Below are 27992 nucleotides of genomic sequence, written 5' to 3' on the forward strand. Positions count from 1 at the left end.
ATTATTATAGCTAAAATTCAATACCTGAAAAAAAGAAAGAATTTGTTACAAAAAACAGTCAACAGCGCACATCTGACTTGACTAATATTACCAGATCTTTTACATAACAACACGGTTAGAGTGATTTACTTCTTAGAAACCACTTTCCACTGTATTTAAATAACTATATGTTCATAAATATTAATTAGAATCTATTTATGAAAACTATTCTTTTCTAATGATAATAAATTAAATTCAAGTTGAACGAGTAAATTGAATTGTTAGTGTAATATGTTTGATTGATATGACCCAAAAAAAAACTGGTTAAAGGAACATTCTATCAATAAATTAATTAGTTAATGGAAAATGTATACAATATTTGTATAAAATAATTGGTTCGTCCTTGCGCTAAGTAAATATTTGATTCAGAGTGAGCTAGCGGTGAAGTTTTCCTTTATTCTAATGATAAGCTAACCATATACTAGAACATATTTAATACATAAGGATGACAAGGTATACGAATGGGTTCTGATTGTTAAAACACTAATTATTACAATAAATCAATTAAAAATACGTTTCAATGACTGGAAGCTCTGTAACGGGATATTCTACTTACCGCACAAAAATATTATACAAATTAGAAGCTCAAAAATAGCGTGTCTTATTAATATATAGCTACTGAAGACGAAAAACTATTAAAATTGTCCATTATCCTAAATCTATTTTATGAAAGTCAGTGATGTTTTTCATGAAAGAAAATTGTATTTGCAATTTGACAAGAATTATATTACGTAAAATGTATTGCAAAATGTTTGGTTTCAAATTGGTTGAGCATCAAGCTCAAGTTTGTTTAGATAGTAATTTATTGTAAGAAATTACGCCAGGTAGCTGATGATGTAGGCATATCAACTGAGCGGCACATTACATTCAGAGCTTTTGGGCACTTTTAGATATTTATTTAAAGCAAAAACAACCATATTTGGCGATGAAAGCGGTGTTATTCCATGAATACAACGCATGGATGCAAACATGTGTAGACAAACAACCATAAATTGGGCTACGAACTGTTATCTCATCCAGTACATTCTCCGGAATTAGCCCCCTGCGAGTATTCCTGTTCCTAAACCTGAAAAAATAGCTGTATGGTAAGAGATTTGGGTCGAATGAAGAGTTCATCGATGAAACAAACGCATCTTTTGAAGGTTTTGAGAAAACTTATTTTTTGGAAGAAACAAAAATTGGCATCCTGCACGAAATTTATTAAGTTTAAATGAGATTATGCTATACATCAGATGAAAAAGAGTGGTTAGGTAAGCATTATGGAAACTATCAGAGATATGATGGATGATTCATTAACTAATCTGTTGAATTTAAACAGCTGCTATTGTTCAAACATTAATAATGTCCAAAATCAAAAATTGTTTGCCTGTATCGCCATGTTACCAGAAAGATAAGAAAAATTATAGAAAATGATGGAAGATATTTTGATTAATTTATATTAATGTTATTAATTTATCAAATTAACGATGTTTCTCTTATAATAAAGAGAATCATTTAAAAAATATTTTATAATACTAAAACTTGTTCTGAGAATATATCAGACATACATATGATATATAGTGTTAATTACAGAACATATGTTTGTAAGCTAAAACATATTAGAATAATGAAAAAATAGGCATTTTCTTCCACAGTTTAGAAAGTTATATTAAAGGAAGGGTACCTATAACTATTAACTGATCTATTAACTTATAGATTGACGAACAATTGACGAAACATTAAAAGAGTAAAACAGCACATATAACAGTGCTGCATATTTCATTATATTAACTAATATATTTACTAAAATTCTGTGAATCAGAGCATCATATATAAGTATATGTGATTATACTTAGGACATTACTATTTGAGACCTATGATGTATGACAGCGCCTACTTCTATAGAGGACTCAAAATAATTCTTATAAACGACATCGCAATTCCAGACTCTGAAGATTAACCTTCTTAGTTACTTCGTAAATCCACTTGATATCAAGGTTATCGAGCAGTTCTTAACTAAAGTTACATAGCGATAAACATTGGCAATTCATTGAATAACTTTGTTTTGTGTAGGATATTGGTTATTAGTTTTTTTTTATTGAAAATATTTTGGCTATCGAAGAAACTTAGAAACCACATGGCACCCTTTAGCAAAACAAAAGCTTTGTCGAAAAAAATTAAACCAAAATTATTTGTATATAATATAAAAATCAAATCGTTTCTATAGGAGGTATATAATTACCAAAAAAGTCCAAAATATCCAGTAACTTCTTAATTACTTCCACCAAATATATAAACGCTCGTACTTCACGATTTCTTATCCTCTAGAATAGTCATCTGAAAGCTGAATATGTCGAATTTAGCTTTTCTGCCATATTTAAACTTCAAGCCACCTAGCCGCAAATGAACCAATTAAAGAACTGTTTCGCATTCGCATATAGGATACCCTTCCAAATCTCAATATTTTGTGGACTCGACCAATATTAGTATTAAATAGCATAGGGAACTATCGACTGAAAATGGTAGTAACAGTCGATAGTTGCAAAACAGTCGAAGTATTCGATGGTAAAGAAAACTAGAGACTGAATAAAGTAACTACTATTTCAGTCAAATGCACACATCGACTGTTTTTCTATGTATTACAGCGCCTACTTCTATAGAGGACTCAAAATCATTCTTATGAACGACGTAGCAATTCTAGACTCTGAAGATTAACCTTCTTAGTTACTTCGTAAATCCACTTGATATCAAGGTTATCGAACAGTTCTTAACTAAAGTTACATAGCGATAAACATTGGCAATTCATTGAATAACTTTGTTTTGTGTAGGATATTGGTTATTAGTTTTTTTTATTGAAAATATTGTACTTTTTCTTTCTTTCTTCGTGGTTTTGGCTATCGAAGAAACTCAGAAACCTCATGGCACCCTTTAGCAAAACCCCATCAAGGAAACGTCGCATTGGTTCGACCTCCCATGACCCATAAATCGAAGTCCATGCGACAAAAAGCAGGTTACAACAAACACAAGTATTTTTAAACCCATCATCTCGCAAGAAATAAAGGAAGACCTCGCAGAATTCTTTTTTTTTTCATGAAAAATCTATAAATCGCCGAAAATGGAATCGCCCTATGAAAAAGATACCGGAAAATATTAAATAATACTCGCCCTACCTGCTTAGAAAAATCTGAAGTCGTAAAACTCTCGTAAAGTATTTCTCGATATCCCCATATCTGAGATACGGTGTCCGTAATGCTTTCGGTTGGGAAAGCAAACCTCCGTTCTTGCAAGGCCTACTTCGAATAATGGTTCATCGACCGCCGGCTTTTCGGAATTTGCACTTTTACAACTCGCAAGCGAAATTTCCCGACATAATACGCCACTTATTGGCGAATTTTCCTTTCGGTTTATTTTGGTATAACTCGCGGGAGTCGTAAAATTCAAAGTATGTTTACCCGTTTTATTATTAATCCGTTTTAAATAAAAATTTAATTAAATTTCATTGATTTCGATATCTAAACCCGCTTTTCTATTCGATACTGATTTATTCAAATGTCAATATCAATCGATGTTGAGTAAGATGAAATTCAGAGAACAGAACATTTTTAAAATTTAAGCGAAGCTGAAATATCATGAAAGTTTTAAGTAAAACCTGCCACGTTCTCGAATATTAGAAATAGACTAAAACTGACCTATGCCCCTGCCTTCATCCCTAATAATAAAATATCTTCATAGGCTCGACCAGAAAATATAGAGGAATTAGAAGGGTCCCAATCTCCCACGTATTACCTGTGAACAATTTAGCGTTCATTTGTCACCAGAGGGCGCGACTAACAATATGACTAGCGGTAAATTTAAAATATTTTATTAATAATAATATCAGTAATAAAAATAGTAAAAATAAAAATACAATAAAAGATTTAAAATACATTGTATTTAAATATATGTAAAATTTACATTGCAAATATTATTTCAAAAAGAAGCCATAGAATTTTATATGTTTAATGACAGTACTATAATACAATATTATACTAATAATGCATTAGAATGTAATATAACAAATTTAACACAAAACTTATACTTCTAACTACGCAAAGTTTAATAAACTGTTGAATACGGAACATTTTATATTATCTTATTGTACAATATATGTTGAAGACTATTAATTTTGAAACGTCTTTTTAAATCTTTTGTTTTTTTGACAAATATTTATTGTAGGTATATAATTGTAAGTCATACATATAAGCTGTGTTATATTTAGATGTTGCAATAAGAAATGCCATTTTTCGCCTTTTGCTATTCTGTTTACTTTTCTCACAAGATATCCCCATCAGTTTTTCATTCTTTATTGCTAACAGCCATTTCTGACATAGCTGTGCATTCTATTTGAAACGATCCTACATCTTGGGACGCAACACCTGAAATGTCTTCATATCAAAACAAATAATTTTAACTAAAAAAGAGCCATAAAAACGCAGTTAACAAAATAAGAGTATTTAACACAAGAGACGCTTTCGACAAAAGTTTTGTCGAAAAAAATTAAACCGAAATTATTTGTATATAATATAAAAATCAAATTGTTTCCATAGGAAGTACATAATTACCAAAAATGTCCAAAATATCCAGTAACTTCTTGATTATTTCCACCAAATCTATAAACACTCGTACTCTATTTCTTATGCACTAGAATAGTCATCTGAAAGCTGAATATGTCAAATTTAACTTTTCTGTCATATTTAAACTTCAAGCCACCTAGCCGCAAATGAACCAACTAAAGAACTGTTTCGCATTCGCATATAGGATACCCTTCTAAATCTCAATATTTTGTGGACTCGACCAAATATTAGTATTAATTAGCATAGGGAACTATCGACTGAAAATGGTAGTAACAGTCGATAGTTGCAAAACAGTCGAAGTAATCGATGGTAAAGAAAACTAGCGACTGAATAAAGTAACTACTATTTCAGTCAAATGCACACATCGACTGTTTTTCTATTCCTGATAACAGACGGAGATATACGAATTCCACCAAGTGCTAATTTTGAGAGAGGAAAGGACGGACATTGTTTGATCCTCTGCACTGTAGAGATGAGTTAATTTTAGATTGGTAAGTGGCAGTGTGAAAAAAGGAACGGAGTAGTGATTCCAAATATATTTAATCATATTTTAATATTCGGAAAGTAACAATGACATAATATAATAAAAGTAGTAGGTTTATTTCTATTTCATTCAAAAATCTGCTTGTTGTTTTTTTTTTAACCGTGCTGTAAGACGGGGTTGTGCGTATTTCTTTTGCGAAAGAAAAGGCAAGAGATAATTGCTGTAATTTATTACCGTCAAAATAACAGTTTCATCTTCTAATCATCTAATGTATAATTATTTTTATATTTTATTTACTTAACTTGATTGTAATTGATATTTTTGTAATTAGATTGTAACCAATAGTTGTACATTGTTATGTAACATGAGTTGGTTTAACATATATGAGAACAAATTTATAAATTAATTATTAATAGAATTATATTATATTATATAATTATATTAGAGAATAGAATTATTTAATACATTTTAAGTAGCTATTTCTCAATCGCCAATTGACCAATAGTTATAACATGTGACGTATGAAACTATATCATAGATAAGATATATATTTGTAATAACTATGATTTTCTTTTAACGCCTTTTAACTTCACTTGTATAATCTGGACACACTATCCTTGTTTTTGAGTTAATTATTCTAACGCTTTCCCATGTTTTCCCATGAAAATTATATGTGGGTAATGCTAATGGTTTTGGAAGATTACCATCGTTTAAAACAAGTTTTCATATTACTTAATGATCAATTAATGATCTCAATTAATGATCATATCATGAAAACAAATATAATCTCATATGAAAACTAAAACATGTATTATATTAAAAATAAGGTCAGAATTATCCTTCATCGTTGTTACATGTCACTGTTGTTAACAGTTACACTAATTTTTCCTTGATATTGTTCTTCTATTCTAAGTCCAGATCTAGGCTTTAATACTATCTATTTGATGGAGCTAGTTTAGCTATTAGGGGCGTTGGCCACCGAAAGAAATATCGCTATATCGGAGGAAAAAATATCGATATTTTCAAGAAAAAATAAAAATAGTGAAATATTAGCCTAGATCTTTTTTCTAAATCTCCTAAAGAATAACGATATTTTTAAAAAACCTTTAAAATCAAATACCGATTTTAAAGGTTGTTTTAAAAATTATATTTAAACTATTCTGAAAAAATATCGAAAAATATAGTCAAAAAAATTTGGATATATAGATATATCGGGCAAAAAAATATAGGCCAAAAATATCGATATTTTTTTCAGAAAATATTGATATATCGATATTTTTTCTGCATCCCTAAGCTATAACGGTACGAAAAGGGGGTTTGGTCCGTTCAATCACCGGGTAAGTCCACTATAGTCGAAAAATTATATTACATTGACGTTTTCATGTTACAATCTCCTTTGCTGTTCTTTAACAAACCGTTTAATTTCTTTACTGACCATTTGCATCCTTAGATCTTTATGATATTATTATTATTAACTGTCACGTGATCAATTCCTTGTAAGCTTGCAGCTTTATAACGCTTTTAAAAATAATTTTCATTGTATATTATCGCGTTTTTTTTAAATTTACGAAAGCGTTTATCTTCAACGTCGGAATCATTATTTTTGAGGCGTCTAAAGGTATTTCTATATGTTGTTTTCGATATAGTAATAGGTCAATTGAAAAGTCCCGGGCCTGACACATAGATTGCGCTACTAGGATTAAATCCATATGTTTTTTAGTTAGCCTTAACCCTCAAAAGATGTGTGTATAAATTTGACAGCCCTCGGCTCATTTTCAGTGAAGAAAATTTTGTTATTATGAAAAAAATGGATAAAAAGGAATTTCGCGGGTTGATAAAGTATTGCTTTTCGAAGGGAAAAAATACAGTTGAAGCAAAACCTTGGCCTGATGCCGAGTTTCCGGACACTGCCCAGGAAAATGAAGCAATAAGGATTGGTATGCTAAGTTTAGACGTGGTAAATGAACACCGAAGGCGGTGAACGCAGTGGACGCCCAAAAGAGATTGTTACCGACGAAAACATTAAAAAAATCAACTAAATGATTTTCAATAACCGTAAATTGAAATTGATCATCATATTATTCACCAATATTTGGGTATGAGAAAGCTCTGTGCAAAGTGGGTACTCCGCGAGCCCACTTTTGACCAAAAACAGTGACGGGTTGATGATTCGAAGCAGTATTGAAAGATGATCAAGCGTAATAAACCAGAGTTTTTGCGTCGATATGTGACACTGGACGAAACATGACTCCATCATTTCACTCCGAAGTCCAATCGACAGTCATCCGAGTGCACTGCACACGATGAACCCGCTCCAAAGCGTGGGAAAACGCAACAGTCGGCTGGCAAGATTATAGCGTCTGTATTTTGGGATGCGCATGGAATAATTTTCATAGACTACCTTGAAAAAGGACGGGCTATCAACAGCGACTATTGCGTAACGTTATTGGGTCGTTTAAAGGACGAAATCCCCCCGAAAAAGTCAGTGAAAATGATGGCAAAAATCCATGAATTGGACGAATTGCTTCCTCATCCATCATATTCTCCAGATCTGGCCCTCAGCGACTATTTCATGTTCTCAGATCTCAACAGAATGCTCGCTGGGAAGAAATTTTCGTCGAATGAAGAGGTGATCGCCGAAACTGAGGTCTATTTTGAAGCAAAGGAAAAGTTAGAGGGTCGCCATAATCAGTGTATCACCCTTGAACGGAATTATGTTGAATAAAAAAAGCTAATTTTTCCGAAAAAATTTGTTTTATTATGGTAGGCCGGGGACTTTTCAATTAACCTGTTATGTTGTTTTACATATACTGTGATCACAGAAGTGTAGCAGCATAAGCACCAGCAACAACAATAAATTTATTTACTACTAGCTTTACGATTTATTACCAGATTTGCTGCCATCGTAATAAAATATAAGCAAAAACTTTTTCAAGGTCTCGAATATTAATAATAAAATTATCATTTATGAAGGTTAATTTCTATTAACTCATTAATGGACTAAAAACTAGCGTTGTAATTAAAAACAATTGCTGCTATAAATAAAAAAAAATTCTAAAAAATATTTTGAATAACAATGATTCATTAAACAACGGATAAACAAAGGCCCGTAGTGGTCTGGTGATTAACTCAGGACCGAACCGGAAGGTTATATGGGTTTGATTCATATCCAGGGCGCGGACTAGTATATTAGTTGGGTATAAATAATACGGTTTGTAATTTATGTCGAATACCTTTTACGTGACAGCTTAGAAATTAGCTATATCATATTTTGCGTGTATATACATAAGTCTTTTAACGACTATCTTCACTTGTTAAGGTTGTTTATATAATAATCAAGAAATTAAGAGTAAAATTATACGAATTAATTATCTGAAAAAAATCAAGGAAATGCTAGTTGAAAAACGAAAGCTACGAAAAAATAATACGTATATATATATATATATATATATATATATATATATATATATATATATAGCGCCGAATTTATGCTTGTATAGATTTATATGTACATATATTACATATAAATCTATACAAGCAAGGTTTACTATACAATACAAGGTTTTATGTTTTTTTTTGTAGTTTGCTTGTAAATAACTATATATTGTAAATTAATATAGCAGCATTTTGGAACGTTAGTTTTCGAGGGCAAAAAGTTAAATTGTAAATGATAAATAGTAAGATACTTTTGACTGGCATAATAGGTAATACTTTAGACTGGTATAATAGGTAATACTTTTTTGATAAACTTTCAGGATTTTTGTGCAAGCCTCTTGTTTGTCGAAACTTTTTTCCTAAAATCTTGAAAACTTAAATTAGGTTCCAAAGATTTCAGAAATTGCATGGGAAAACTCTACTTTAATGTTCAACAACTTATTTTGTTGGCTATTAAGAAGAGCACCACAGTTTTTATTTGTTAACGAATGGACTACCTTAACAGAAAGTGTTCAACTTGCCAACAGCCCATTGAAATAATGAGCACCAAGTTATCTGGTGAAAGATGTATTTAATTATACGGTTAATAAGAGAACTGCAACATTCCATCACATCTAGGATTTTAACAAGTGAATGGGGAAAAAATGACAAAATTGTCTCTCAGATGTCATCAATAAAAGACTGGCAATTTTAGAAATGAATATGATATGCGGGAAATCCATATTTTTAGATCCTAGATTTAAAAAAGCAAGATTTGGTATTGCAAATAATGCTTAGGCGATACGAAAAGTTATCACAAAAGAGGTATCTTCCGTTCTAACTTCAAAAAACACCAATATAGTTTCACAACTCGAAATTCAAGACAAAACTACTGACCAAGAATGTATGGACATCTGGAGATATTTTGATAAAAAAATGGCTAGAATGAAAGAAGTAATTACTCCAAGTATTGCAGCAACTTTATAGATTTAGCAGTATTTGGAAATTCCATTTATTGGGCATTTAGAAAACCCATTGGATTTTTGGCAAACCCATAAAATAAAACTACCTGAATTATATCAGTTACACGTAAAATATTCCTCTATACCCGCAACATATGTCCCCTGGGAACGAGTTTTTTCAAAATCTGGGCAAATAATTAACGATCGAAGAAATCGCCTCACGGGAGAAAAGTTGAACATGATAATATTCACAGTAATTAAAAAAAAATTCCATTCAAAAATAAATAAAACTTTTATTTAAAAAGGGTCTGGTAGTTATTGTAGGATCATTTTTAGGTTCATCGTGGATTAGATTTTTCAGTGATTAGGTATATGTTTACATTTTATTTAGTAGTTAGGGTTATTAAAAATCTTTAGTTTTTAGGTTTTATTTAAGTTGTACTGTTTATATTGATTATGCTATGTTATTTAAAAAAACAATATATATAATAAAACAGGACAAAATATTTGTGGTGTTATTATTCCATTCCCTTTTTCACATCCACAGAACATTCAGTATAAAAGTAATCCTACTTCTTTTAAAATTATATTATTTATTACATGATAATAGAAATTAGTAACTTTTTTTCCTTTTTTTTTTAAGTTATCACGTGAATGAATATATATACATCTCTGTCTCGCTTATATAAAGTAATTTAAAATTAACTGCTCCAAGCATTTATCTCCGTCCTTTCCTATCTCACATTTTATACAGACAAGAATTCGTACATCTTCGTCTGACATCACGAATGGAAAAAACAGTCGATCCATGCATTTGACTGATAATAGTAAGTACTATTTTGAGTCCATATTTTGTTGACTATCGACTGTTTCGACTGTTTTGCGATTATCGACTGTTTCGACTGTTTTCAGTCGATAGTTCCCAAAGCTAGTATAATGGTATGTTGAGCTATATTCTTAGAGGTAGAACAAGCCATCGATAAGGTATGGAAGGAATACAGTGAATTATTAAAACCTTACATTACAGCTAGAATGTTAGAGTCTACTCTAAAATAAAAGAAGCTAAAGCAGGTGTATTACAAGGAAGTGTATTGGTGCCAACTCTTTACCTACACATGCAATATATCACAAATGGAAAATATCACAAGGACTACGTTTGCTGATGACACTGCGATTATTGTTGTCGGAAGCCAAGAAAAAACAACATTTTACGTATAAAAAAAATCACGTATCTGGAAAAAAAAATCATTAAATAACAATTAACATTAACATATAAACACCAATAACAATAAATAATACTATCATTCCATATAGCAACAACGCTAAGTATTTCTAAATAAATATTGATGCAAAACTTCGCAGGAAAGAACATTCCATAACCAACAATTGGGATATGAAGTATCGGCATCAACATATGTTTGTAAATGATGGGCTTCGACGACAGATTTCTACAAAAATTTTCGACAGAAATCTAACGACAAAATAATGAATATTGGAAATACAATACTGAACGTTTCACAATTAGTACAGTTGCAAAAAATTTAGTAATGCTAAAGATACAACATTTTATGCACAGAAATATCAAAACTGTCATCAGAGTTTACATTTATACTTCGCACTTTCACCAATAGATGGTAAAATCATTGGTAAAATATATATGAAAGCATCTAATATAATTCAAAATCAAAACAAACTTAAATGTTTTTAGTACAATATGTACTCAATTTTTTCTTAATAAACTATTTCAAGAATAATTTTTCTTCATTTTTCGGCTCCAATAAACCTTAATCTAAAAATAATTATATAGAATAAAAACATCTCGGATCATTTCCTATATATTTGATCATATTATGTCGCCAAGTAATGTGAGCAAGTAATGTCAATATTTCAGAGGTGTGTACTAAATAGGCTATCAAAGCATCAAGTAATAAATAAATAGTCTGAAATTTGGTTATAAGAGAAAATTGGTATATTTGCTATAATTGTTTACAGAACCACTGAGTTTAAAAGATTCCGAAAGAGAGAAAACCTCAGACAGTATACAATTATATTCTGTAGTACCACATTTCGTCATACAGTAACCATCAATTATTTGACACGGTTTGGTACACTCCTCCCTATTATAAGCCATCAGTTAAACAGTAAAATTGTTTCAATATCAGCATAAAGCAATATAATTGGCCTTCATGCTGCCGCGCACTACCTTTGATTTTATCATCATAAAAATCGCCGTTGTGATATCTTTAGGATATCAGCAATGCTCTAGGATTTCGATTCATAGTGTGGTGTCTCAGAAGAAGCATACTACGTACATGCAATGAATCCAAAAGACACGGTTGATCGTAGAAATATTGCAGTAAGCATTCTTCTAATTCGAAAATAAATATCTACCACTTGATTATTTATGACTGTTAATATTTGACAAATCCCAGAGGAAAATTAAAAAACACTAGTTTTTTATTGATTGTGTGAAATTATACTACTTGAAACAGCAAGACATTAATGATTACCGTAAAGTCAATCATTTAAATATGTCCATGATATTATATAAATCTTGCCAGCATTAGCAGTGTAGTTATAGAATCGTTAAAAAAGTATAAATCCAATTAGGTAAAGAATCCCAGTAAGTATATATTAGTATACTATATATTACTACAACAAAACTCATTGAAAAATGTAACTAAAATTAAAATATAAAATATTCTAGATTAAATAACATCAACAAAATTATCAGAATTTTCACAGCCCATATAATGGCTGAGAAAACAAAAACTTATTTTATACTGTTTCATATATATTACATGTATATATCAATATTAGTGCAAAATAACACGTAATATGTATATTTGATAATAGTTAATATATAGATACTGCTGACACTATTGCAGATGTGCAATAAGTTTCTTAAATATGCTGTTACAAGAGAAGGATACTAACATACAGGATAACGTTAGAAATCATTCGTAGTTAGTGGGAAAAGCGAAGGGAAGCAAGCAAGGGAAATACGTATATATATAAAAATGAATGTTATTATAATGTGAGAATATTCAATTAGCTTTTGCTTCGATTTTTAAATATATTAAATTATTTGGCGTCATATTTGTCTAATTTTTAAAATTTTCATAACTTGGACTCTAATCCATGGTCCTTGACATTAAGCCTACCGAGTGACGCAATCAAAATCATAAACATTCAATCACACATGAATTTAGAATCATGCCCTAGCAGGAAGAGAACCACCGTCCTGTCACCTTGACTACTGCGCCAACTAAGCCAACAGTTAAAAAATTGTATATTTAATAATATCTCTAATTATTTTAGGTTATTTAATGAGTTAAAAAAACATATATTTATAAATGTGAGCAATAAGTATTCATTGGTACAAGTTTAATTTAATTTTGAGTTGTGAATTTTCAATAAATTTTAAACTTTTCAATGTTAACTTCCACCAATTGTACTAAAATATTAATGATTGCAATAGAATAGAGCTGAATTGGTCTTTAAAGAGAAATAATTTAAATAATAATATAAACAGTGTCGTTATCCAAATTGACTTCTTAACTAAATCAACATATTAGTGGTATATAAATTATCAAAATATCATACCTAATCAAGCTAAACTGAAATTGTATTCGTTTCATTTAAATTCGCATGTGCCTAACTAGCCAATCATACATCACATCTCAATGGTTTCCTTGTAGTCTTTGTTTTCGTAAATAAGACAATTGAACATCTATAAATGTATGCTAACATTTTGTTTATGGACAAAGATCATCTTCGTTGTAATTCATACGTAAATCAGCAGCATTGCCGCTAAATTCTGAAACTATTTCCTTTACTGATTAATAGATATTTTTTGAATCACGCCTTTCAATACATTGACTAAATATATATAGTCTGTTCAACATGATTTTGTACATCATCAAATTTACTTAAAATTTAATTTGTATGTCATTTAAATTTATCATTACATTATTACATCAAAACGTCGCAATGTTTCCGCATCATCCATTTTATTTCAGTTTGACTTTGATATTCAACAAAATTCTAATCTAAATAAAATAATTGAACAAAAATGTTATCAAATAAATAAATAAATAATTTTATTTTAACGTTATAGTACATCTAAAATCTAGAGTTAATTATACAGCCCCAATAATAGTTTATAGGTTATTACCTCTTATCATTATTGCCTTCAAGAATTTTGCATACGTCTGACAATAGGACGACTTTGACAGGAACATTCGTTTAAGTATTCGAACCGATCAGACAGCATTGTGTCTCTTTTTAACTAGAATATAATGAGGAGGAAAATATTGTCTGATTCTAAAACGAATTTACAAATTGCGGCAGGCTAATGTAATCTGGATCTCACTTAATATATAAATATACACAACGGTTGTAATAAAATTTAACAGACATCTCCTGAAGATTGCAAAACGAAACAAACGGGAGACTTCTCTTTCAATGTGTTACTTGATGGCATAAATAAGACCGAACCGTCCTCATATGTCAGACAGTGCAAACAAACATCAAACGAAATTCTAAAAAGAAAACAACAAGTTATAGTTCGCGAGGCGATCTTCATGGCGTTTCCGATTTCACCGATACTCGACTTGTTTCAGAAAAATCGGACAAGACAAACCAATCTTGAACTTCCGTTATTTAAAATGACAATGAAATGTGGTTTTTAAAAGCGAAACCGCGCGTTTCTTTGAAGTTGTTAAAAATAATTTGGCTCTTCTTTATATTTATTTGGATTGAAAGCAGACTGTGTACCTTTTCTTTGTGGTCCAGTTTGTGAAATATTTCTTCCAAACAAATTTTGAAAGGTTGTTTGAAAATAGACAACATAAAATATTGAGATGCTTCAGCTGATGGCTTTTTTTCTATTTTAAGATCTACTTTTACGTCAAAATATTCGTTGATCTGATATCACATCAATATATAGTTAGCAAACAACAAAAGTTGCAAGTGAATGCCTCAAAATCATCCTTATGCGTGTTAATTATGATTTCTAAAGTGTAGATAACACAAATAAAATTATGAAACGATTAAAAAATCGAAATGTTGTCAAAGTTCACTTTAGATAAAATGACATTAATATTCTGCACTTGACAAAATTTAAGTATATTTATAAAATCGATAAAAATATAGCCAAGGTGATTTGACAAATGTTGTAAATAAACAACGACAAAAAGTTATTGTCCCCGCCGGAAATCGAACCCGCAACCTCCGTTAGGGAGCCAAACGCTTTAACTATAACACCATAGAAGTTGTTGACTACAAAACATCTACGAGATCCTATATGCTTCAGTCAGTGCTTAAAAAGTAAACTGAATGGCTTTTGCACTGAACAATTTTCCATCACATCAACTCAGCAGTAACATTATACACATATATCTAATTATTTTAGATAAAAAATATGTGAAAACTTTGTACGTGCTTTTGAAATTTAAGCGTTTCTCCTGATTTCCCCCCCTTCCCCCAACCGATCCTGACTTGGTTCCAATAAGACGACCTCAGAAGTCTTGTGAACTCTCACTCTTTCGAATAAAAAAAGAATTTGGAATATCGGTCCACAATTGACGGAGAAATCGGCGAACACATATTTAAAAAATATATACTGCCGAACATAGTCGGTTAAAAAAAGGATTACCTTTTCATGCTCCAGAAACATATCTATAGAAGATTCTGAAAACAGTTCCCTTGAATATATAAGCAGGTCAAGGAGGATTATAACTAGGACTGCAATCATGAAGCATTGAAAATGAAGAAACAATGCAGCACATCCGCAAGCATAATTTAAACACTGAACAGAGTTCAATGATGAGGACGATGAACGAAACAAAAACGTAAATAAGTTTATTATGAAAGTGTATTTTAAGACAACCTTGATGAACCATAACCAGGAAAGGGATTTTGTTCAAAGAAAATCCGCAATTGCTTTTAACGATGGCTAGAAACCGCACGGAAAATGTTGTTTACGTGAAAGTTTTAAGACGTTTCGAAAGGGAGGGTCTTAAGAAGTTGCTGCTGCTGCTGCGGAATACTGATGAAATTTGGGATTGGATAATAGTAATGCAATATCAATTATTGTTTTAAAGTATCCTTTTATGTTTGTTCGTCATACAGCAACATTCATTTAAATTAGTTGGTTAAATTTATTTAAGAGAATTTTCTTTTTTTGAGAGATTTTTTTGTAGCTCAGTAGATCTGTTAGATATATAAAAGCAGGAACTGTTTGTATTTTATGATTTTACGCACTGATCTGAAATTTTACAGCACATCTTTGGTCATATTGGTTTTTTCTATTTTTGTGTAAATTTTATAGCATTTACGATAAAAAAGTTTTGTTGAAATGTAAAAAACGAAACAAATTTTTGTATTCTATGATGCGAAGGTTCAAGTAAAGTAGTAATATTTTCTAAACAATCTTGTTCTAGCGTAGAAGAAGAAATGTAAGGAAACTTAAAGTAATATCTTATAAGTTCCTAACACTAGTACAGAAAGTTTCAGACCGAATAACTATAGACCCAAATGTGGACGAATGCTGCCAAGAAACACCTCCTAATTGTAATGTCTATAATCAATCTTACATTATCATCAATGTACATAATTGAATTCAAATGCAATAATGATCTGGAGCATCTTCAACATGACATTGCAAAAAGAAAAATAAAAATTAAGTGTTATTTTTGGCATATCAGAAAATTCAATCGATTTTCAAGACGCAATTTTACATGTATTTTTACCTAAAATCTTGTAATTAATATTTTTGGGGGTATGGGGTATGTATGAAGGGTATATAATTTACATATATTATATTTAATGCCTTAAAAAATACGAACTTCTGTATATTCCTTTTTAAAACACTCCGTATTTCTTGAACATAACAATTGTCAGATTAGATAGCGTTTTTTTTATATTTTAAAAATGCTTCGTTCAATGCTAACTAGTATTTAAATAACTTTTTAATATTTTTTTTAATTTCCGGCTATAAATATTCAGCCTTGGCCCTCTGGTGATTAAGACGGGAAAAGCTTATTTATTTATGGTAACATGTCAGTCATTCACTATATGGAATTTAGTTGCATAAATGGTTTTAAAAGTATCATATGTAGAAGTATATAGAATATTAAGAAACCTAGGAAGGCTTAAGAATATCGAAGGATGATATGTTTTACTGTACCCAAAATGTTGAATAACTGAAAGCTGATACATACTCTATACAACTTCTTGGATAATCCAATATTGATTTTGAATCGTTCGAATTATCTACGAGTTTGATTTGTCTATCGCCTGTAGCCGTATACAAACATTCATGGTTAGTTTTGTCAACAATTGTGGATTGGAGTATCGAATTGGCGCTACTGCATAGCGCTCATAAGCTTCAGCACCATAAACAAACTTTATACGTGTCTAGCACAGAAAACAGACTCATTATGTGCAAAGATATATAATGAAAATACATATAGCTTGAAATAACATGTAGATATCATCTAGAGCATTTCCGAAGACCATTTTTTCCCCTCTCTACAACAAACTCTAATTCAAATAATTCATAATTTATTTTAACTGGTACTGTATCACACTTCCAGTAAAACTTAAAATAAACTATTTAATAAAAATCTAGATAGAAAAATATTTATAGCTCTCATCTTTATTAGATATGCTTAGTACAATCTTAATTATAAATTAATTTATTAGTACATTTCATCAATTTGTACTTGGATTAATTAACAAACAAGACGAGTGGGAGAAAATACATGTGTATTCCTCATTGATGTGTGAGTGTTTTGCTATTTCCAAAATAATACATTTTGTCACAGGTCGATTAAAACGATGGTAAAAATTACGCTTCTTGTGGTTTTGTCACCCACCATATAGTCCAGAGCTAGCACTCAGTAACTACTTCAAATAAGACTCGATAAAGAAGGTCAAAAAAACATTTGCTTCTATAGAAAAAGTATAAGACAATTAAAGGAGCGCTGAATTGAACGAGTCACTACTAAGTTTGAATATCTTGATGAATGAAACTGAATTATACTTAAAAATTGTTTTATTAGCTAGACACTGGAATTATTTATTATATGTTATAAATATATTGAGCTATAAAAGATTTTGGATTAAAATAGCGTTCACCATAAATACAATTCTTGAATAGTTAAACTAATAAAAAAGGAAAAAAATCATAGTGTGTCAACAATCAGTGCAATTTAATTAATTAGGTACCATTAGGTTTAAGGAAAACATGTTTCTTATTAGATTTGATATTATTCAATTTAATTATATAGAAAGTAATTTAACCAACGAAAACAGAATGACTAATATTCTGTCGTTTGTGTTTGTTTATTACATCTATATTTAGTATTTAATTATTAGTTTTAATAAAAAATTATCTAGAAAATATGAATTAACTAATGCAATTAGCTTAAAGTGAATTGGTAAACAAATGCTATTTCCCTTGTTAGAATTATGCGAGTGAAGCGATTGAGGTCATTTATTGTATAAGCTTTCCACTTTGGTACGCTCTATAACCGTAACTCACTAATAAGCCATTTTAATGGTGACTTAATTTCTCGTTTTAATAGTGGAATAAATTTGTTTCATGACAAAATAAGTTTGCAGAAAATACCTATCATTGAAGTGAGCTGATTGTAGTATAGTCAATTAACTTTAACTATGAACAGGTCAATATATAATTATTTATTAAAAATATCGTTCATACTTTATCTCATCTATCTGACGGTATTAAACTCTGTATCAGGAAAATAGATCAATATGAATGAATATTTTCTCCGTTCCGCTTGTCTAAAATAAGATTTTTGATAAGATAAATCTTCGTCAAACTCATATTGATATAAAATAACTTTTAATAAAATTATACATCAATAATACCTATGTTCGGATTACAGCGTAAATAAAATCTCATGTTTACAGCTGATGCGAGTTTAAAGCTCGAAAACAAATAAGCTGCATCGAGATAGAATCAATAAAAAATCCACATTTGCCATTTTATTCTTTGATTTAATGTTATACTGAAAAATATATTAACTCCACATATTCTGTAGTAAATATAAGCTAAATAAATATAAACATAACAAGTTACAATATTAAATGACTCTATACGTATGTGTGTATTTAATAGCAATACCAAAATAAAAATTCAGTACAAACAAAAAGCTTAATAATATTTTCTAAACTTTTTGACCTGTTACGATAGTACAACTCAATTTTTTTGCCAAAATTACTTTTTTTTATTCAACATAATTGAATGGGCGATACACTGATTATAGCGACCCTCAAACTTTTCGATACCATTTCTGTAGTGGTACGATTTGTCCTTTGCTTCAAAATAGGCCTCAGTTTCGGCGGTCACCTCTTCATTCGACGAAAATTTCTTCCCAGCGAGCGCTCTTTTGGGATCTGAGAACAGCAAATAGTCGCTGAGGGCCAGATCTGGAGAACACGGTGGATGAGGAAGCCCAATTAATGGATTCTTGCCATCGTTTTGACTGACTTGTGCACGGTGCATTGTCTTGGTGAAGCAGCACTTTCTTTTTCTTCAAATGCGGACGTTTTTCGGCGATTTCGTCATTGAAACTGTCCAATAATGCTATGTAATAGTCGCTGTTGATGGTCCTTCCTTCTTCAAGATAGTCAATAAAAATTATTCCATGCGCATCCTAAAATACAGACGCCATAACCTTGCCAGTCGACCGTTGCGTCTTCCCACGCTTTGGAGTAGGTTCATCGCGTGCAGTCCGCTCGGATGACTGTCAACTGGACTTCGAAGTGAAATGATGGAGTCATGTTTCATCCATTGTCACATAGCGACGCAAAAACTCGGGTTTATTAAGATTGATCATCTTCAAGCACTGCTTAGAATCATCAACTCGTTGTTTTTGGTCAAAAGTGAGCTCATGCGGCACCCACTTTGCACAGAGCTTTCTCATACCCAAATATGCGTGAATGATATGATGTACACGTTCGATGTTTTCGTCGGCAACAACCTCTTTTGGGCATCCATTGCGTTCACCATCTTCAGTGCTCATTTCACCACGCCTAAACTTAGCATACCAATCCTTGATGGTTGCTTTTTCTGGGGCAGTGTCCGGAAATTCGACATCAAGCCAAGTTGTTGCTTCAACTGTATATTTTCACAATAACGAAAGTTGCTTCACTCAAAATGATATAATTCACAAACTAATAATCCGACATCTGTCAAATTTATACGCGCATCTTTTGAGAGTTAGGGTTTGGAGTCAGTCTAAGTAAAAAACATATGGATTTAATTGTAGTAGCGCCATCTGCGTGGCAGGCCGGAGACTATTCAATTGACCTGTTATATATGATAAGTTCTAATACAATCATAAACTTTCACATTTAGTATATTGTCTCCATATAACTTAGTTTGTGAATGGTAGCCGTTAAAGAAAATTAACTTTTGTGATTTTTTTATAAAGAAACATCGATCATAAGTTTAAAGAGGAAAATTAATTATAATATTAAAATTAATCTGAACAGCAAAGTTTGCGTAGAATCTGCTATTTTAGCTATTTCTACATTTTTATACGAAACAACTTTCTGTAAATTCTGCCTGCAGTTTCTGCAAAGTATTAGAAAGCATTTCGGATGAAATTTGCATTAATTTAAAATTGTTCTCGTCATTTTCGTGACGCATTGATCAAAATTGAATCCAACATGTAGCCAACGAAAACTAAATAAGTATTTTAGGATGTATTTCAACTACGACAAATCATCTTTCTTCATTTCTATTCTGCTTGAGTTATCCACATGGCATGTGCCATACTCACCAAATTTAGCACCCAATGAATATTTTTTGTTACACTCTAAACTTAAATAAATACTAAAAATAATATTAAAAAAATTACTTATATCATCAACAAACACTTAAATTGAAGAAACATAAACGATAGAACAAGGTATACTATGGTAGTATTACATTAAAAATAGCTGTATATTATGTTTTACAGAGACAGGTTTTATTGAAATAAAATATCACCCAAAATAAGTGTTCTCCTTGCAAATATTTACCTTTTTAAATTTTTGTCCGTATCTGATTAAAAAACTATATCGACCGACGAAACTTATCGACAAGATAAGATACTCTACATACTATCTTGCAGCGTTGTCAACCCTACTACTTATTCTATATATACAGGAAAAACACCACGTTAAATGAAAAGCAGACCTGATCAGACACAAACTCAATGATTAATCCGAAGACACAAGAGAGAGTGGAACAAGTTGGGAGTCTCAAAATTAAAGAGATTGGTTTATCAGTCTAATAAAAAGCATATTTGGTTTGAAATATGTGGGTTTACTAAAACGTCGAAGCAACCAACGAAGCCAAAAGAAAGTTCTTCCATTAATAACCAATGCTTATCTCTGTGCAACCAACGAAGGACTCACGCAATTATCCAAGATTTGGACTTAAAACGTAGAATAAAGTTAGTGAATCACAGCAACCTAGCAAGAGAGCTACTAGACAACACGAGCAAATCAGAAGACTGAAATGTATTAAACTGTCTGAACTTTTATAGCTTGTATATTGATGCAGGTACAACAGAACTATAGCAATAAATTCATTTTATAAATTAAGATTGTATTAATAATATCTAGTGCAAGATGAAAATTTAAAAAATGGAAATAAAAAAAACACTCGAAAATTGGCGTTTAGATGAAAATGTTAATATTTTAAATATGAAGCATTATTACAAATAAAAATCCTCACAATTTTATATTAAAAGAACATAAAATTTAATCAGCCTAAACTTGTACATATTTAATACGGAACTATGGCAACCGGCAAAGATGTATGAATACCAACAACGCTGCCACCTTTTTATACAAACTGTTAAAGGCATTCTTGCTTTTAGCGCTGCAAATATTGCCAGATCAATTATATTTGCAGTGAAGCTACTAACTTTTGTCTATATATTTTGTGTATATAATGATTTTATGAAAAACAAAGGCGTTCTTGTCGAGAATAAAAATTTCCTTTCCCGAATAAAAAATCCCTTTTCGATACATTCAAGCAAATAAAACACGCAACTGAATTTTGGTTTATAAATATTTCAATGATTCTCTACGTTATCTGTATTCATAATATTGATTTCTGCTTACGTAAGAGAATAAGTATACTACAGATTAAATAGAGGATATGTATACAATACGCTAATGATGATTCTATGTAACATTTAACTCTCCAGTTTATTAACAAATTTTCTGGAGAACTGATGAAGTCGGCCATTCAAATTATTGAATAAAAGATAATTCTGTTAAGTGTATCTTGTTTCGCAATAACATGTTTAATTTCATTATCATTTTGATCTACTACAAGATATCTGTTTACCCTGTTAAAGGTTAAAGGTATAGGTTCTGTAAAAACGATTCTTAATTAGTTACAAAGAGACGACAATAACTACACTGTAAAAAATTTACAAATATAAAATAAAGACATTGACAATTACACATTATAAAAACATGAGAACAGCATAAAATACAAATAAATATCTGCGAAGAATTTACTAAAACGAAGATAACTATAATGAAAATATCAATGGGTGTGAATGGTGATTTATAAGTCCGGCCTACTGACTCATTTCTTTGACAACCTAAGAACTAAAATTGAGCCATTGTCATTCAAATGTTAATAAAAAAGAAAAAATTATAATAATAATTAATAATAGAGTCAGTCCTGTTTACGCATCAGTAATGTGTACTGCAGTATTTACCTATATAGGTAATATTAAACCTTTCGAAAAAACTGAATATCTCCAAGATCATTTCTAAATTCAAACATAATCATAACTGGAGTCATTATGTTTAAAACGAATATTCTTATCAATAAAAATATAGCAAGGTTAACCAATTAACAATAATGAGTAATATATTTACAGTCATAATAAAATGAAATTTGAACAAGTTAAAAATATTTAACATCATAGAGCAAATTATATGATAATTTTGTTTTATAAATTTAAATAAAATAAGGTGAATCTGAATAAATCATGGCAATATGTAAGCTAGAAGAGTTACAATACTAAATTCCAATAAAATGTGAATCTTAGATGGCATTCCTAGAATATATCATACAGATTAAGTACTTAATCATTTATTGTCGTAAAAATATTATTACCTATATCCTATTCAATACTTTACTTGGGAAGTATTGAATGAAATATAGTTTCCTTTATTATGATTTATGGTTAAAGGATTTTCAGACTGTTAATAGTATTAGCTTCTTTAAATATATCTCTTTTGATATTGGTACTCATTCTGCAAACTAAATAGTACTAATAGAGTATTCGAGATAATTACTGGTTCAAGATTTTAGAGGTTTGTATAATGATATTTGATTATAATTTTGCCTTATAAATCACTATACATTTTAGTAACTATCGCACATAAATCCTGACACTAATAATATCTTTTACATCTTGATGAATCTGAATAACTGAGGTCGATATGCAAGCCGGACGCGCTTTAATATTAGATGCCGATGAAACATGAATCTTGGGCGACATTCCAAGTTCCAAGTTCTTCGACATATCTTTAATAACTGATTATTTGTTGTGAAACTAATATTGTTTTATGCTTTATTCAATATTCAGTAATTATAACTTATAGCATCAGTAAGTTTTTTTCAACTTATAAGTTGCAAGCAGGAAAATAAACCTAGATTTTGAGAATTGTACTTGTATTAAAATCTTATCTACATCGCCGTTGGTATCTCGAAAATCAATATCCTAAGAGTATATTCTATTTTGGATATAACTATTATAAGTTATATAAAAACATGGATATAACCTCCCTTATATCTCAATAAAAAATAAAATATCAAAAAATGTGAATATTGAGTGGCATTCCAGGAAGTTCTATCCCATATCTTCATCATTTATCAAAACATTATTGTTATATGTCCCATTGAATATTCTCACTAAGAGGTCTTCATTAAATTGTAAAAACTAAACACAAATCAATTATATATTGAACAAAATCTAAATGCAGTTATGGAATAAGAACTATCTTGTGGTAAATACACTGAAGAATTTGAAACAACATTTGAAGAAGTTTTTCAGCATTTGATTATTTACTGATTTAAAAAGATTATTGCTTCAGACTGTCAAAGGTAAAATGTAAACAGAAATGAATTTTGCACTTGAACCAAAAGCTTTAAATATCATCAATGGTATAACGAGGATTAACATCTTATAGTATATGATATTATACTTCTTACATTTTAAAAGGTGTTAGAAATGTTACATGAAACCAATCATCCTTATATCTGAATAAAGAATAAAATAGTAATAAAATGAGAATCTTGGAAAACATTCTAAGAAGTTCTTCCACTTGATTATTTGTTATCATAAAAACAATGGTGTTTTATGTACTATGCAATATTCTCATTGAGTTATTTTCATAAAAGTTAAACGCAATTGAATGATATATTGTAATAAATTGAATAGGATTTTCAGAAATGCACTTAAATAAAGCTTTGAACTTCCTGACTGTTATGACAAATGCAAATTTTAAAAGCTATTCGGAAAATTACAATAAAATAATATCCTTTATATTTTAATTAAAGAAATAATAGCAATAAAATTTGAATCTTAGAAGAAGAATCTAGAATCCACAAATCTTCAATATTTGTTGTTATAAAAACATTTCTATATCCTATTCAATATTCTAATTCAGAGATTAAGCAATAAAAATTGCATTATCCTGAATGATATATCATTTTATTTATGTTTAACGAATTTCCATAATGTTAAAGTTGAAATACACGTAAATGAACGTAGCCTATGAGAATGCATTTGGATATGAGCTTTGAAAATCGTCATTGGTTTAATAAGGATCAACATTCAGGAAAAATGATCTGAATCTAATCTCCCTTATAGCTTAATAAAAAGTAACTTAGTGACAAAGTCTGAATCTTGGGTAGCGTTCTAAGAAATTCTTTCACGTATCTTCGATACTTCGTTATTTATTGATGGAGATAAAAAACCTAATGCTTACACATTAGTTTGGGTTTATTAACAAACATTTGACGATTGATCAGGTGCACAGATGTAATTGAAGAGCCTATGAAGGTAAATAGGTATGTTAATCTACATTCTTGGTTCATTTCAGGTACAGAAAATGTTACATAAACAATACACTGAGCTATATAAATCTTACATTACAACCACAATGTTTAGAGCCAAACACGAGCAAGCTTACTCTACAATAAAAGAAGCTAAAGCAGGTAGCACAAGGAATTGTATTGGGGCCTATTATTTACCTACTCTGACATCTGATATGCCACAAATGGAAAATGGCTAGATTTGCTGATGATACTGTAATTCTTGCTGTTGGAGATAATAGCAAAGAAGCCACATGAAAAATACAATGGACAAGTGACAATATAAATAATTGGTCACAAGGTGGAAAACATTAACGAAAGTAAATCTGTGCAGTTCATGTATAATCAGACCGTTCAACCAGCCATAAGAATAAAAAATAATATCATTCCATATGGCAACAACGCTAAGTATCTCAGAATGGACGTTGATGCGAAACTTCGCTGAAAGGAGCACGTATAAAAGAAAGAACTGGAGTTAAAATATAGGAAAATACATTGAAAAGTTAATTGGAAGAAAATCACAATTTTTAGTACATAATAAATTGCTATTATATAAGCAAATATTCAAACCCATGTGGAAATACGGAATAAAATTATTATTATATATGCGCGAAAATTAATATAAAAACAATACAAGTATTCCAGAACAAAGTCCTGAAAAGTATCGTAGGCGCACCCAAATACTACAGAATTGATTACTGACATCGAGCCAATGAATCGAAATACCAAGTGACTCCATTATCATGTCAATATCGAAATAATATAACTCCTGGATAATACCAGAACAGGACACAGGCTCAAAAGTATCAATCCATTTGATATTATGGAGTGTAACGTAATGAAGTGCATTTAATAGAAAAACAGCAGTGTCAATACATAGACATTATTAAACTAAAGACCAAGATAAGGCAAACCGTATGTTAGTCGACAACGACTAGTAATAATGTAATAAATAAACTACAAGAAATATTTATTGATATAAAAAACAGTATTATTTTATATTCTATTCGATATTCTCATTGAGATATCTTCATCAAAGTTAAACATAACTAAATGATATATTGAAAAATGTAAATGCAAATATGAGTCTATCTTGTGAGGATTACACTGAAAAAGACTTTCAATATCGTAAGTGATCTGAACAGAACCAACATCCTACAGTGCATTAAGAATATATAAATATAATGAAATGTTATAAATAAAATAATATAATATAATCATATAAAAACATTATTGTCTTCTACCTAATTCAATAAACGCATTGAGATGATTGAATGAATGGTGATTCATTGAATAATAAATACAATCCAAATGTAAAATAACAGCAGTGTTCTATTCAATATTCTCAATGATAGAACTTCATGAAAGCTGAACTAACTGAATGATGATATAGAATAACGTTGAAATGCAAATATGAAATATGAATCTATCTTGTGGGATTTACACTCTAACGAAAGATTGAATAGCATTATGAATATGAGTAATTAATAGGAAAATTTTATGAAATTTACATCCCTTACATGTTACCAAAAAGGCGATGCGATGCTAAAGAATGAAGTATTATAAATATAATAACATAATATAATCATATAAAAATATTATTGTCTTCTACCTAATTCAATAATCTCATTGAGATGTATTCATTGAAAAATAAACAGAGTGATATATAGTTTCCTTTACGTCCAAGGAATCTTCAGGTTAATCCTGAGTGATCTGAAGAGAGCCAACACCTTACAGTGCATTATGAATATCTGAATATAATGAATAATGAAATGTTGGAAATATAATAACATAATATATTATTATAATAAGATTATTATCATATACCTAATTCAATAATCTCATTGAGATGATATTGTATACGTCCAAGGTATCTTCAGGTTATAAAAGTACGAATGCTGTTATTTTGTGTTCTATTCATTATTCTCACTGATAGAACTTCATGAAAGCTAAACACAATTGAATGGTATATGACACTGAAACGAAAGAATGAATTGCATTATAAATATCAGTAACTACTAGGAAAATTTTATGAAACTTACATCCCTACGTTACTAAACAGACGATGCTGATGGATGGAATATTATAAATATACTAATCTAATATAATGTTATAAAAACATTATTGTCTTATGACCAGCTTAACAATATCATTGAGTAATAAAGCCCAGTGATATATAACGAGTTTCCCTTACGTCAGAGGAATCTTCAGGTTATTAAAGTTCAAATGTATACAGGAAAAGGAACTCACCTTTTGAGATTTGCACATCACCCCGAGACTTTGGACGTCGTGACTGGTATGACGAGAATCCATCAGACACAGGGCACAAACACTGATCTTGCACACCAAACAGTACATGTTCAACGTTTCCTCCTGGTGTTCGGGACATCTCCCGTCCTTGACCTTGCCGGTGGTCGTTCCACCACGTTTCGGCTCGACGAGGACGTGCTTCGCGAGCGGACCCCTGGCAGGATGGCACGACTCCCTGCAGATCTCACAATAGAGCACCTCGCACTGTTCACACATCACGGTGGCGTCGCGGGCCGGTTCCTTCTCGCACATCTGACACTTCAGCGTCAAGTTCTTCAGTTCCCCGTACCGGTCCACAATGTTCTGCATGACGCGATATTTGGGCAGGTTATGGGCGCCGTTATCGTCGAAGTAGACGATCTTGTGGCAGAAGGGACACGCGAGCGATAGGGCGCCGGGAAACAGCACCCCGCTGGGGGTGCCCACGTAGGAGTTGGGCCTGGAGGTGCACACCACGCCGCTGTCCGTTTCGCTCAGGATCGACAACTTGTCGGACTCCTGGTAGTCGCCGGAGGACCCGGAGGCGACGCTCTCGGCATTCTCCGACGCTGCCGCGTTATTCGAAGCCGCGGCGGCATTGTGATTGGCGGGTTGCTGCAGGTTGAGGGCGCAGTGCAGGCACAGCCCGTGATAGCACGGCAGTAAGACCGGGTTGTTGTAGAACTGTTTACAGGCGAAGCAGCGTAGCTCCTCCTCCATCGTAAGATGCGGCTGGCGGTGTACTAACGCGCGCCGAGAGCGGCCGCTTTCAAAACGGCGCGCCGGCCGAGCGGGGCCGATTCCGGCCGATCGGGGACGAAGACGACGCCGGCTGTTCGTCGATGAGGGGTTAGTGCGACCCCTTTTCTGGCTCGGTGGTTCGTTCCTACCTACATGTAAGCGCGTATACTCTTTTATACTCAATTACTTGCGTAAAGGAAGAGATTTGTGAATTTTGCTTAAAAAAAAAAGAACAAAACATATATTTTTAATAATAAATAAATATCAACTAGCTAGGGATATCTAAGTAGCGTAAAATATGAGTTAGCAACGAATTA

The 27992-nt window shown here is 31.1% G+C and overlaps 1 protein-coding gene across 2 annotated transcripts in view; it reads right to left on the reverse strand.

The window, feature by feature from the left end:
* The window catches only part of Trim9 (E3 ubiquitin-protein ligase Trim9), a 264736-nt gene extending 237063 nt beyond the window's left edge, over window positions 1-27673 (reverse strand). For both annotated transcript variants that reach the window (XM_076418517.1, XM_076418516.1), the window contains exon 1: window positions 26896-27673. In XM_076418517.1, the coding sequence (XP_076274632.1) occupies window positions 26896-27654 (759 nt within the window). In that variant the 5' untranslated portion in view covers window positions 27655-27673. The remainder of the gene's footprint in view (window positions 1-26895) is intronic.
* Between the last annotated feature and the right edge of the window lie 319 nt (window positions 27674-27992).

Source organism: Rhynchophorus ferrugineus, unplaced genomic scaffold (genome assembly GCF_030347505.1).
Source record: "Rhynchophorus ferrugineus isolate W39M unplaced genomic scaffold, kcgeb_rfMv2 rfM11, whole genome shotgun sequence".
Lineage (NCBI taxonomy): Eukaryota > Metazoa > Arthropoda > Insecta > Coleoptera > Curculionidae > Rhynchophorus > Rhynchophorus ferrugineus.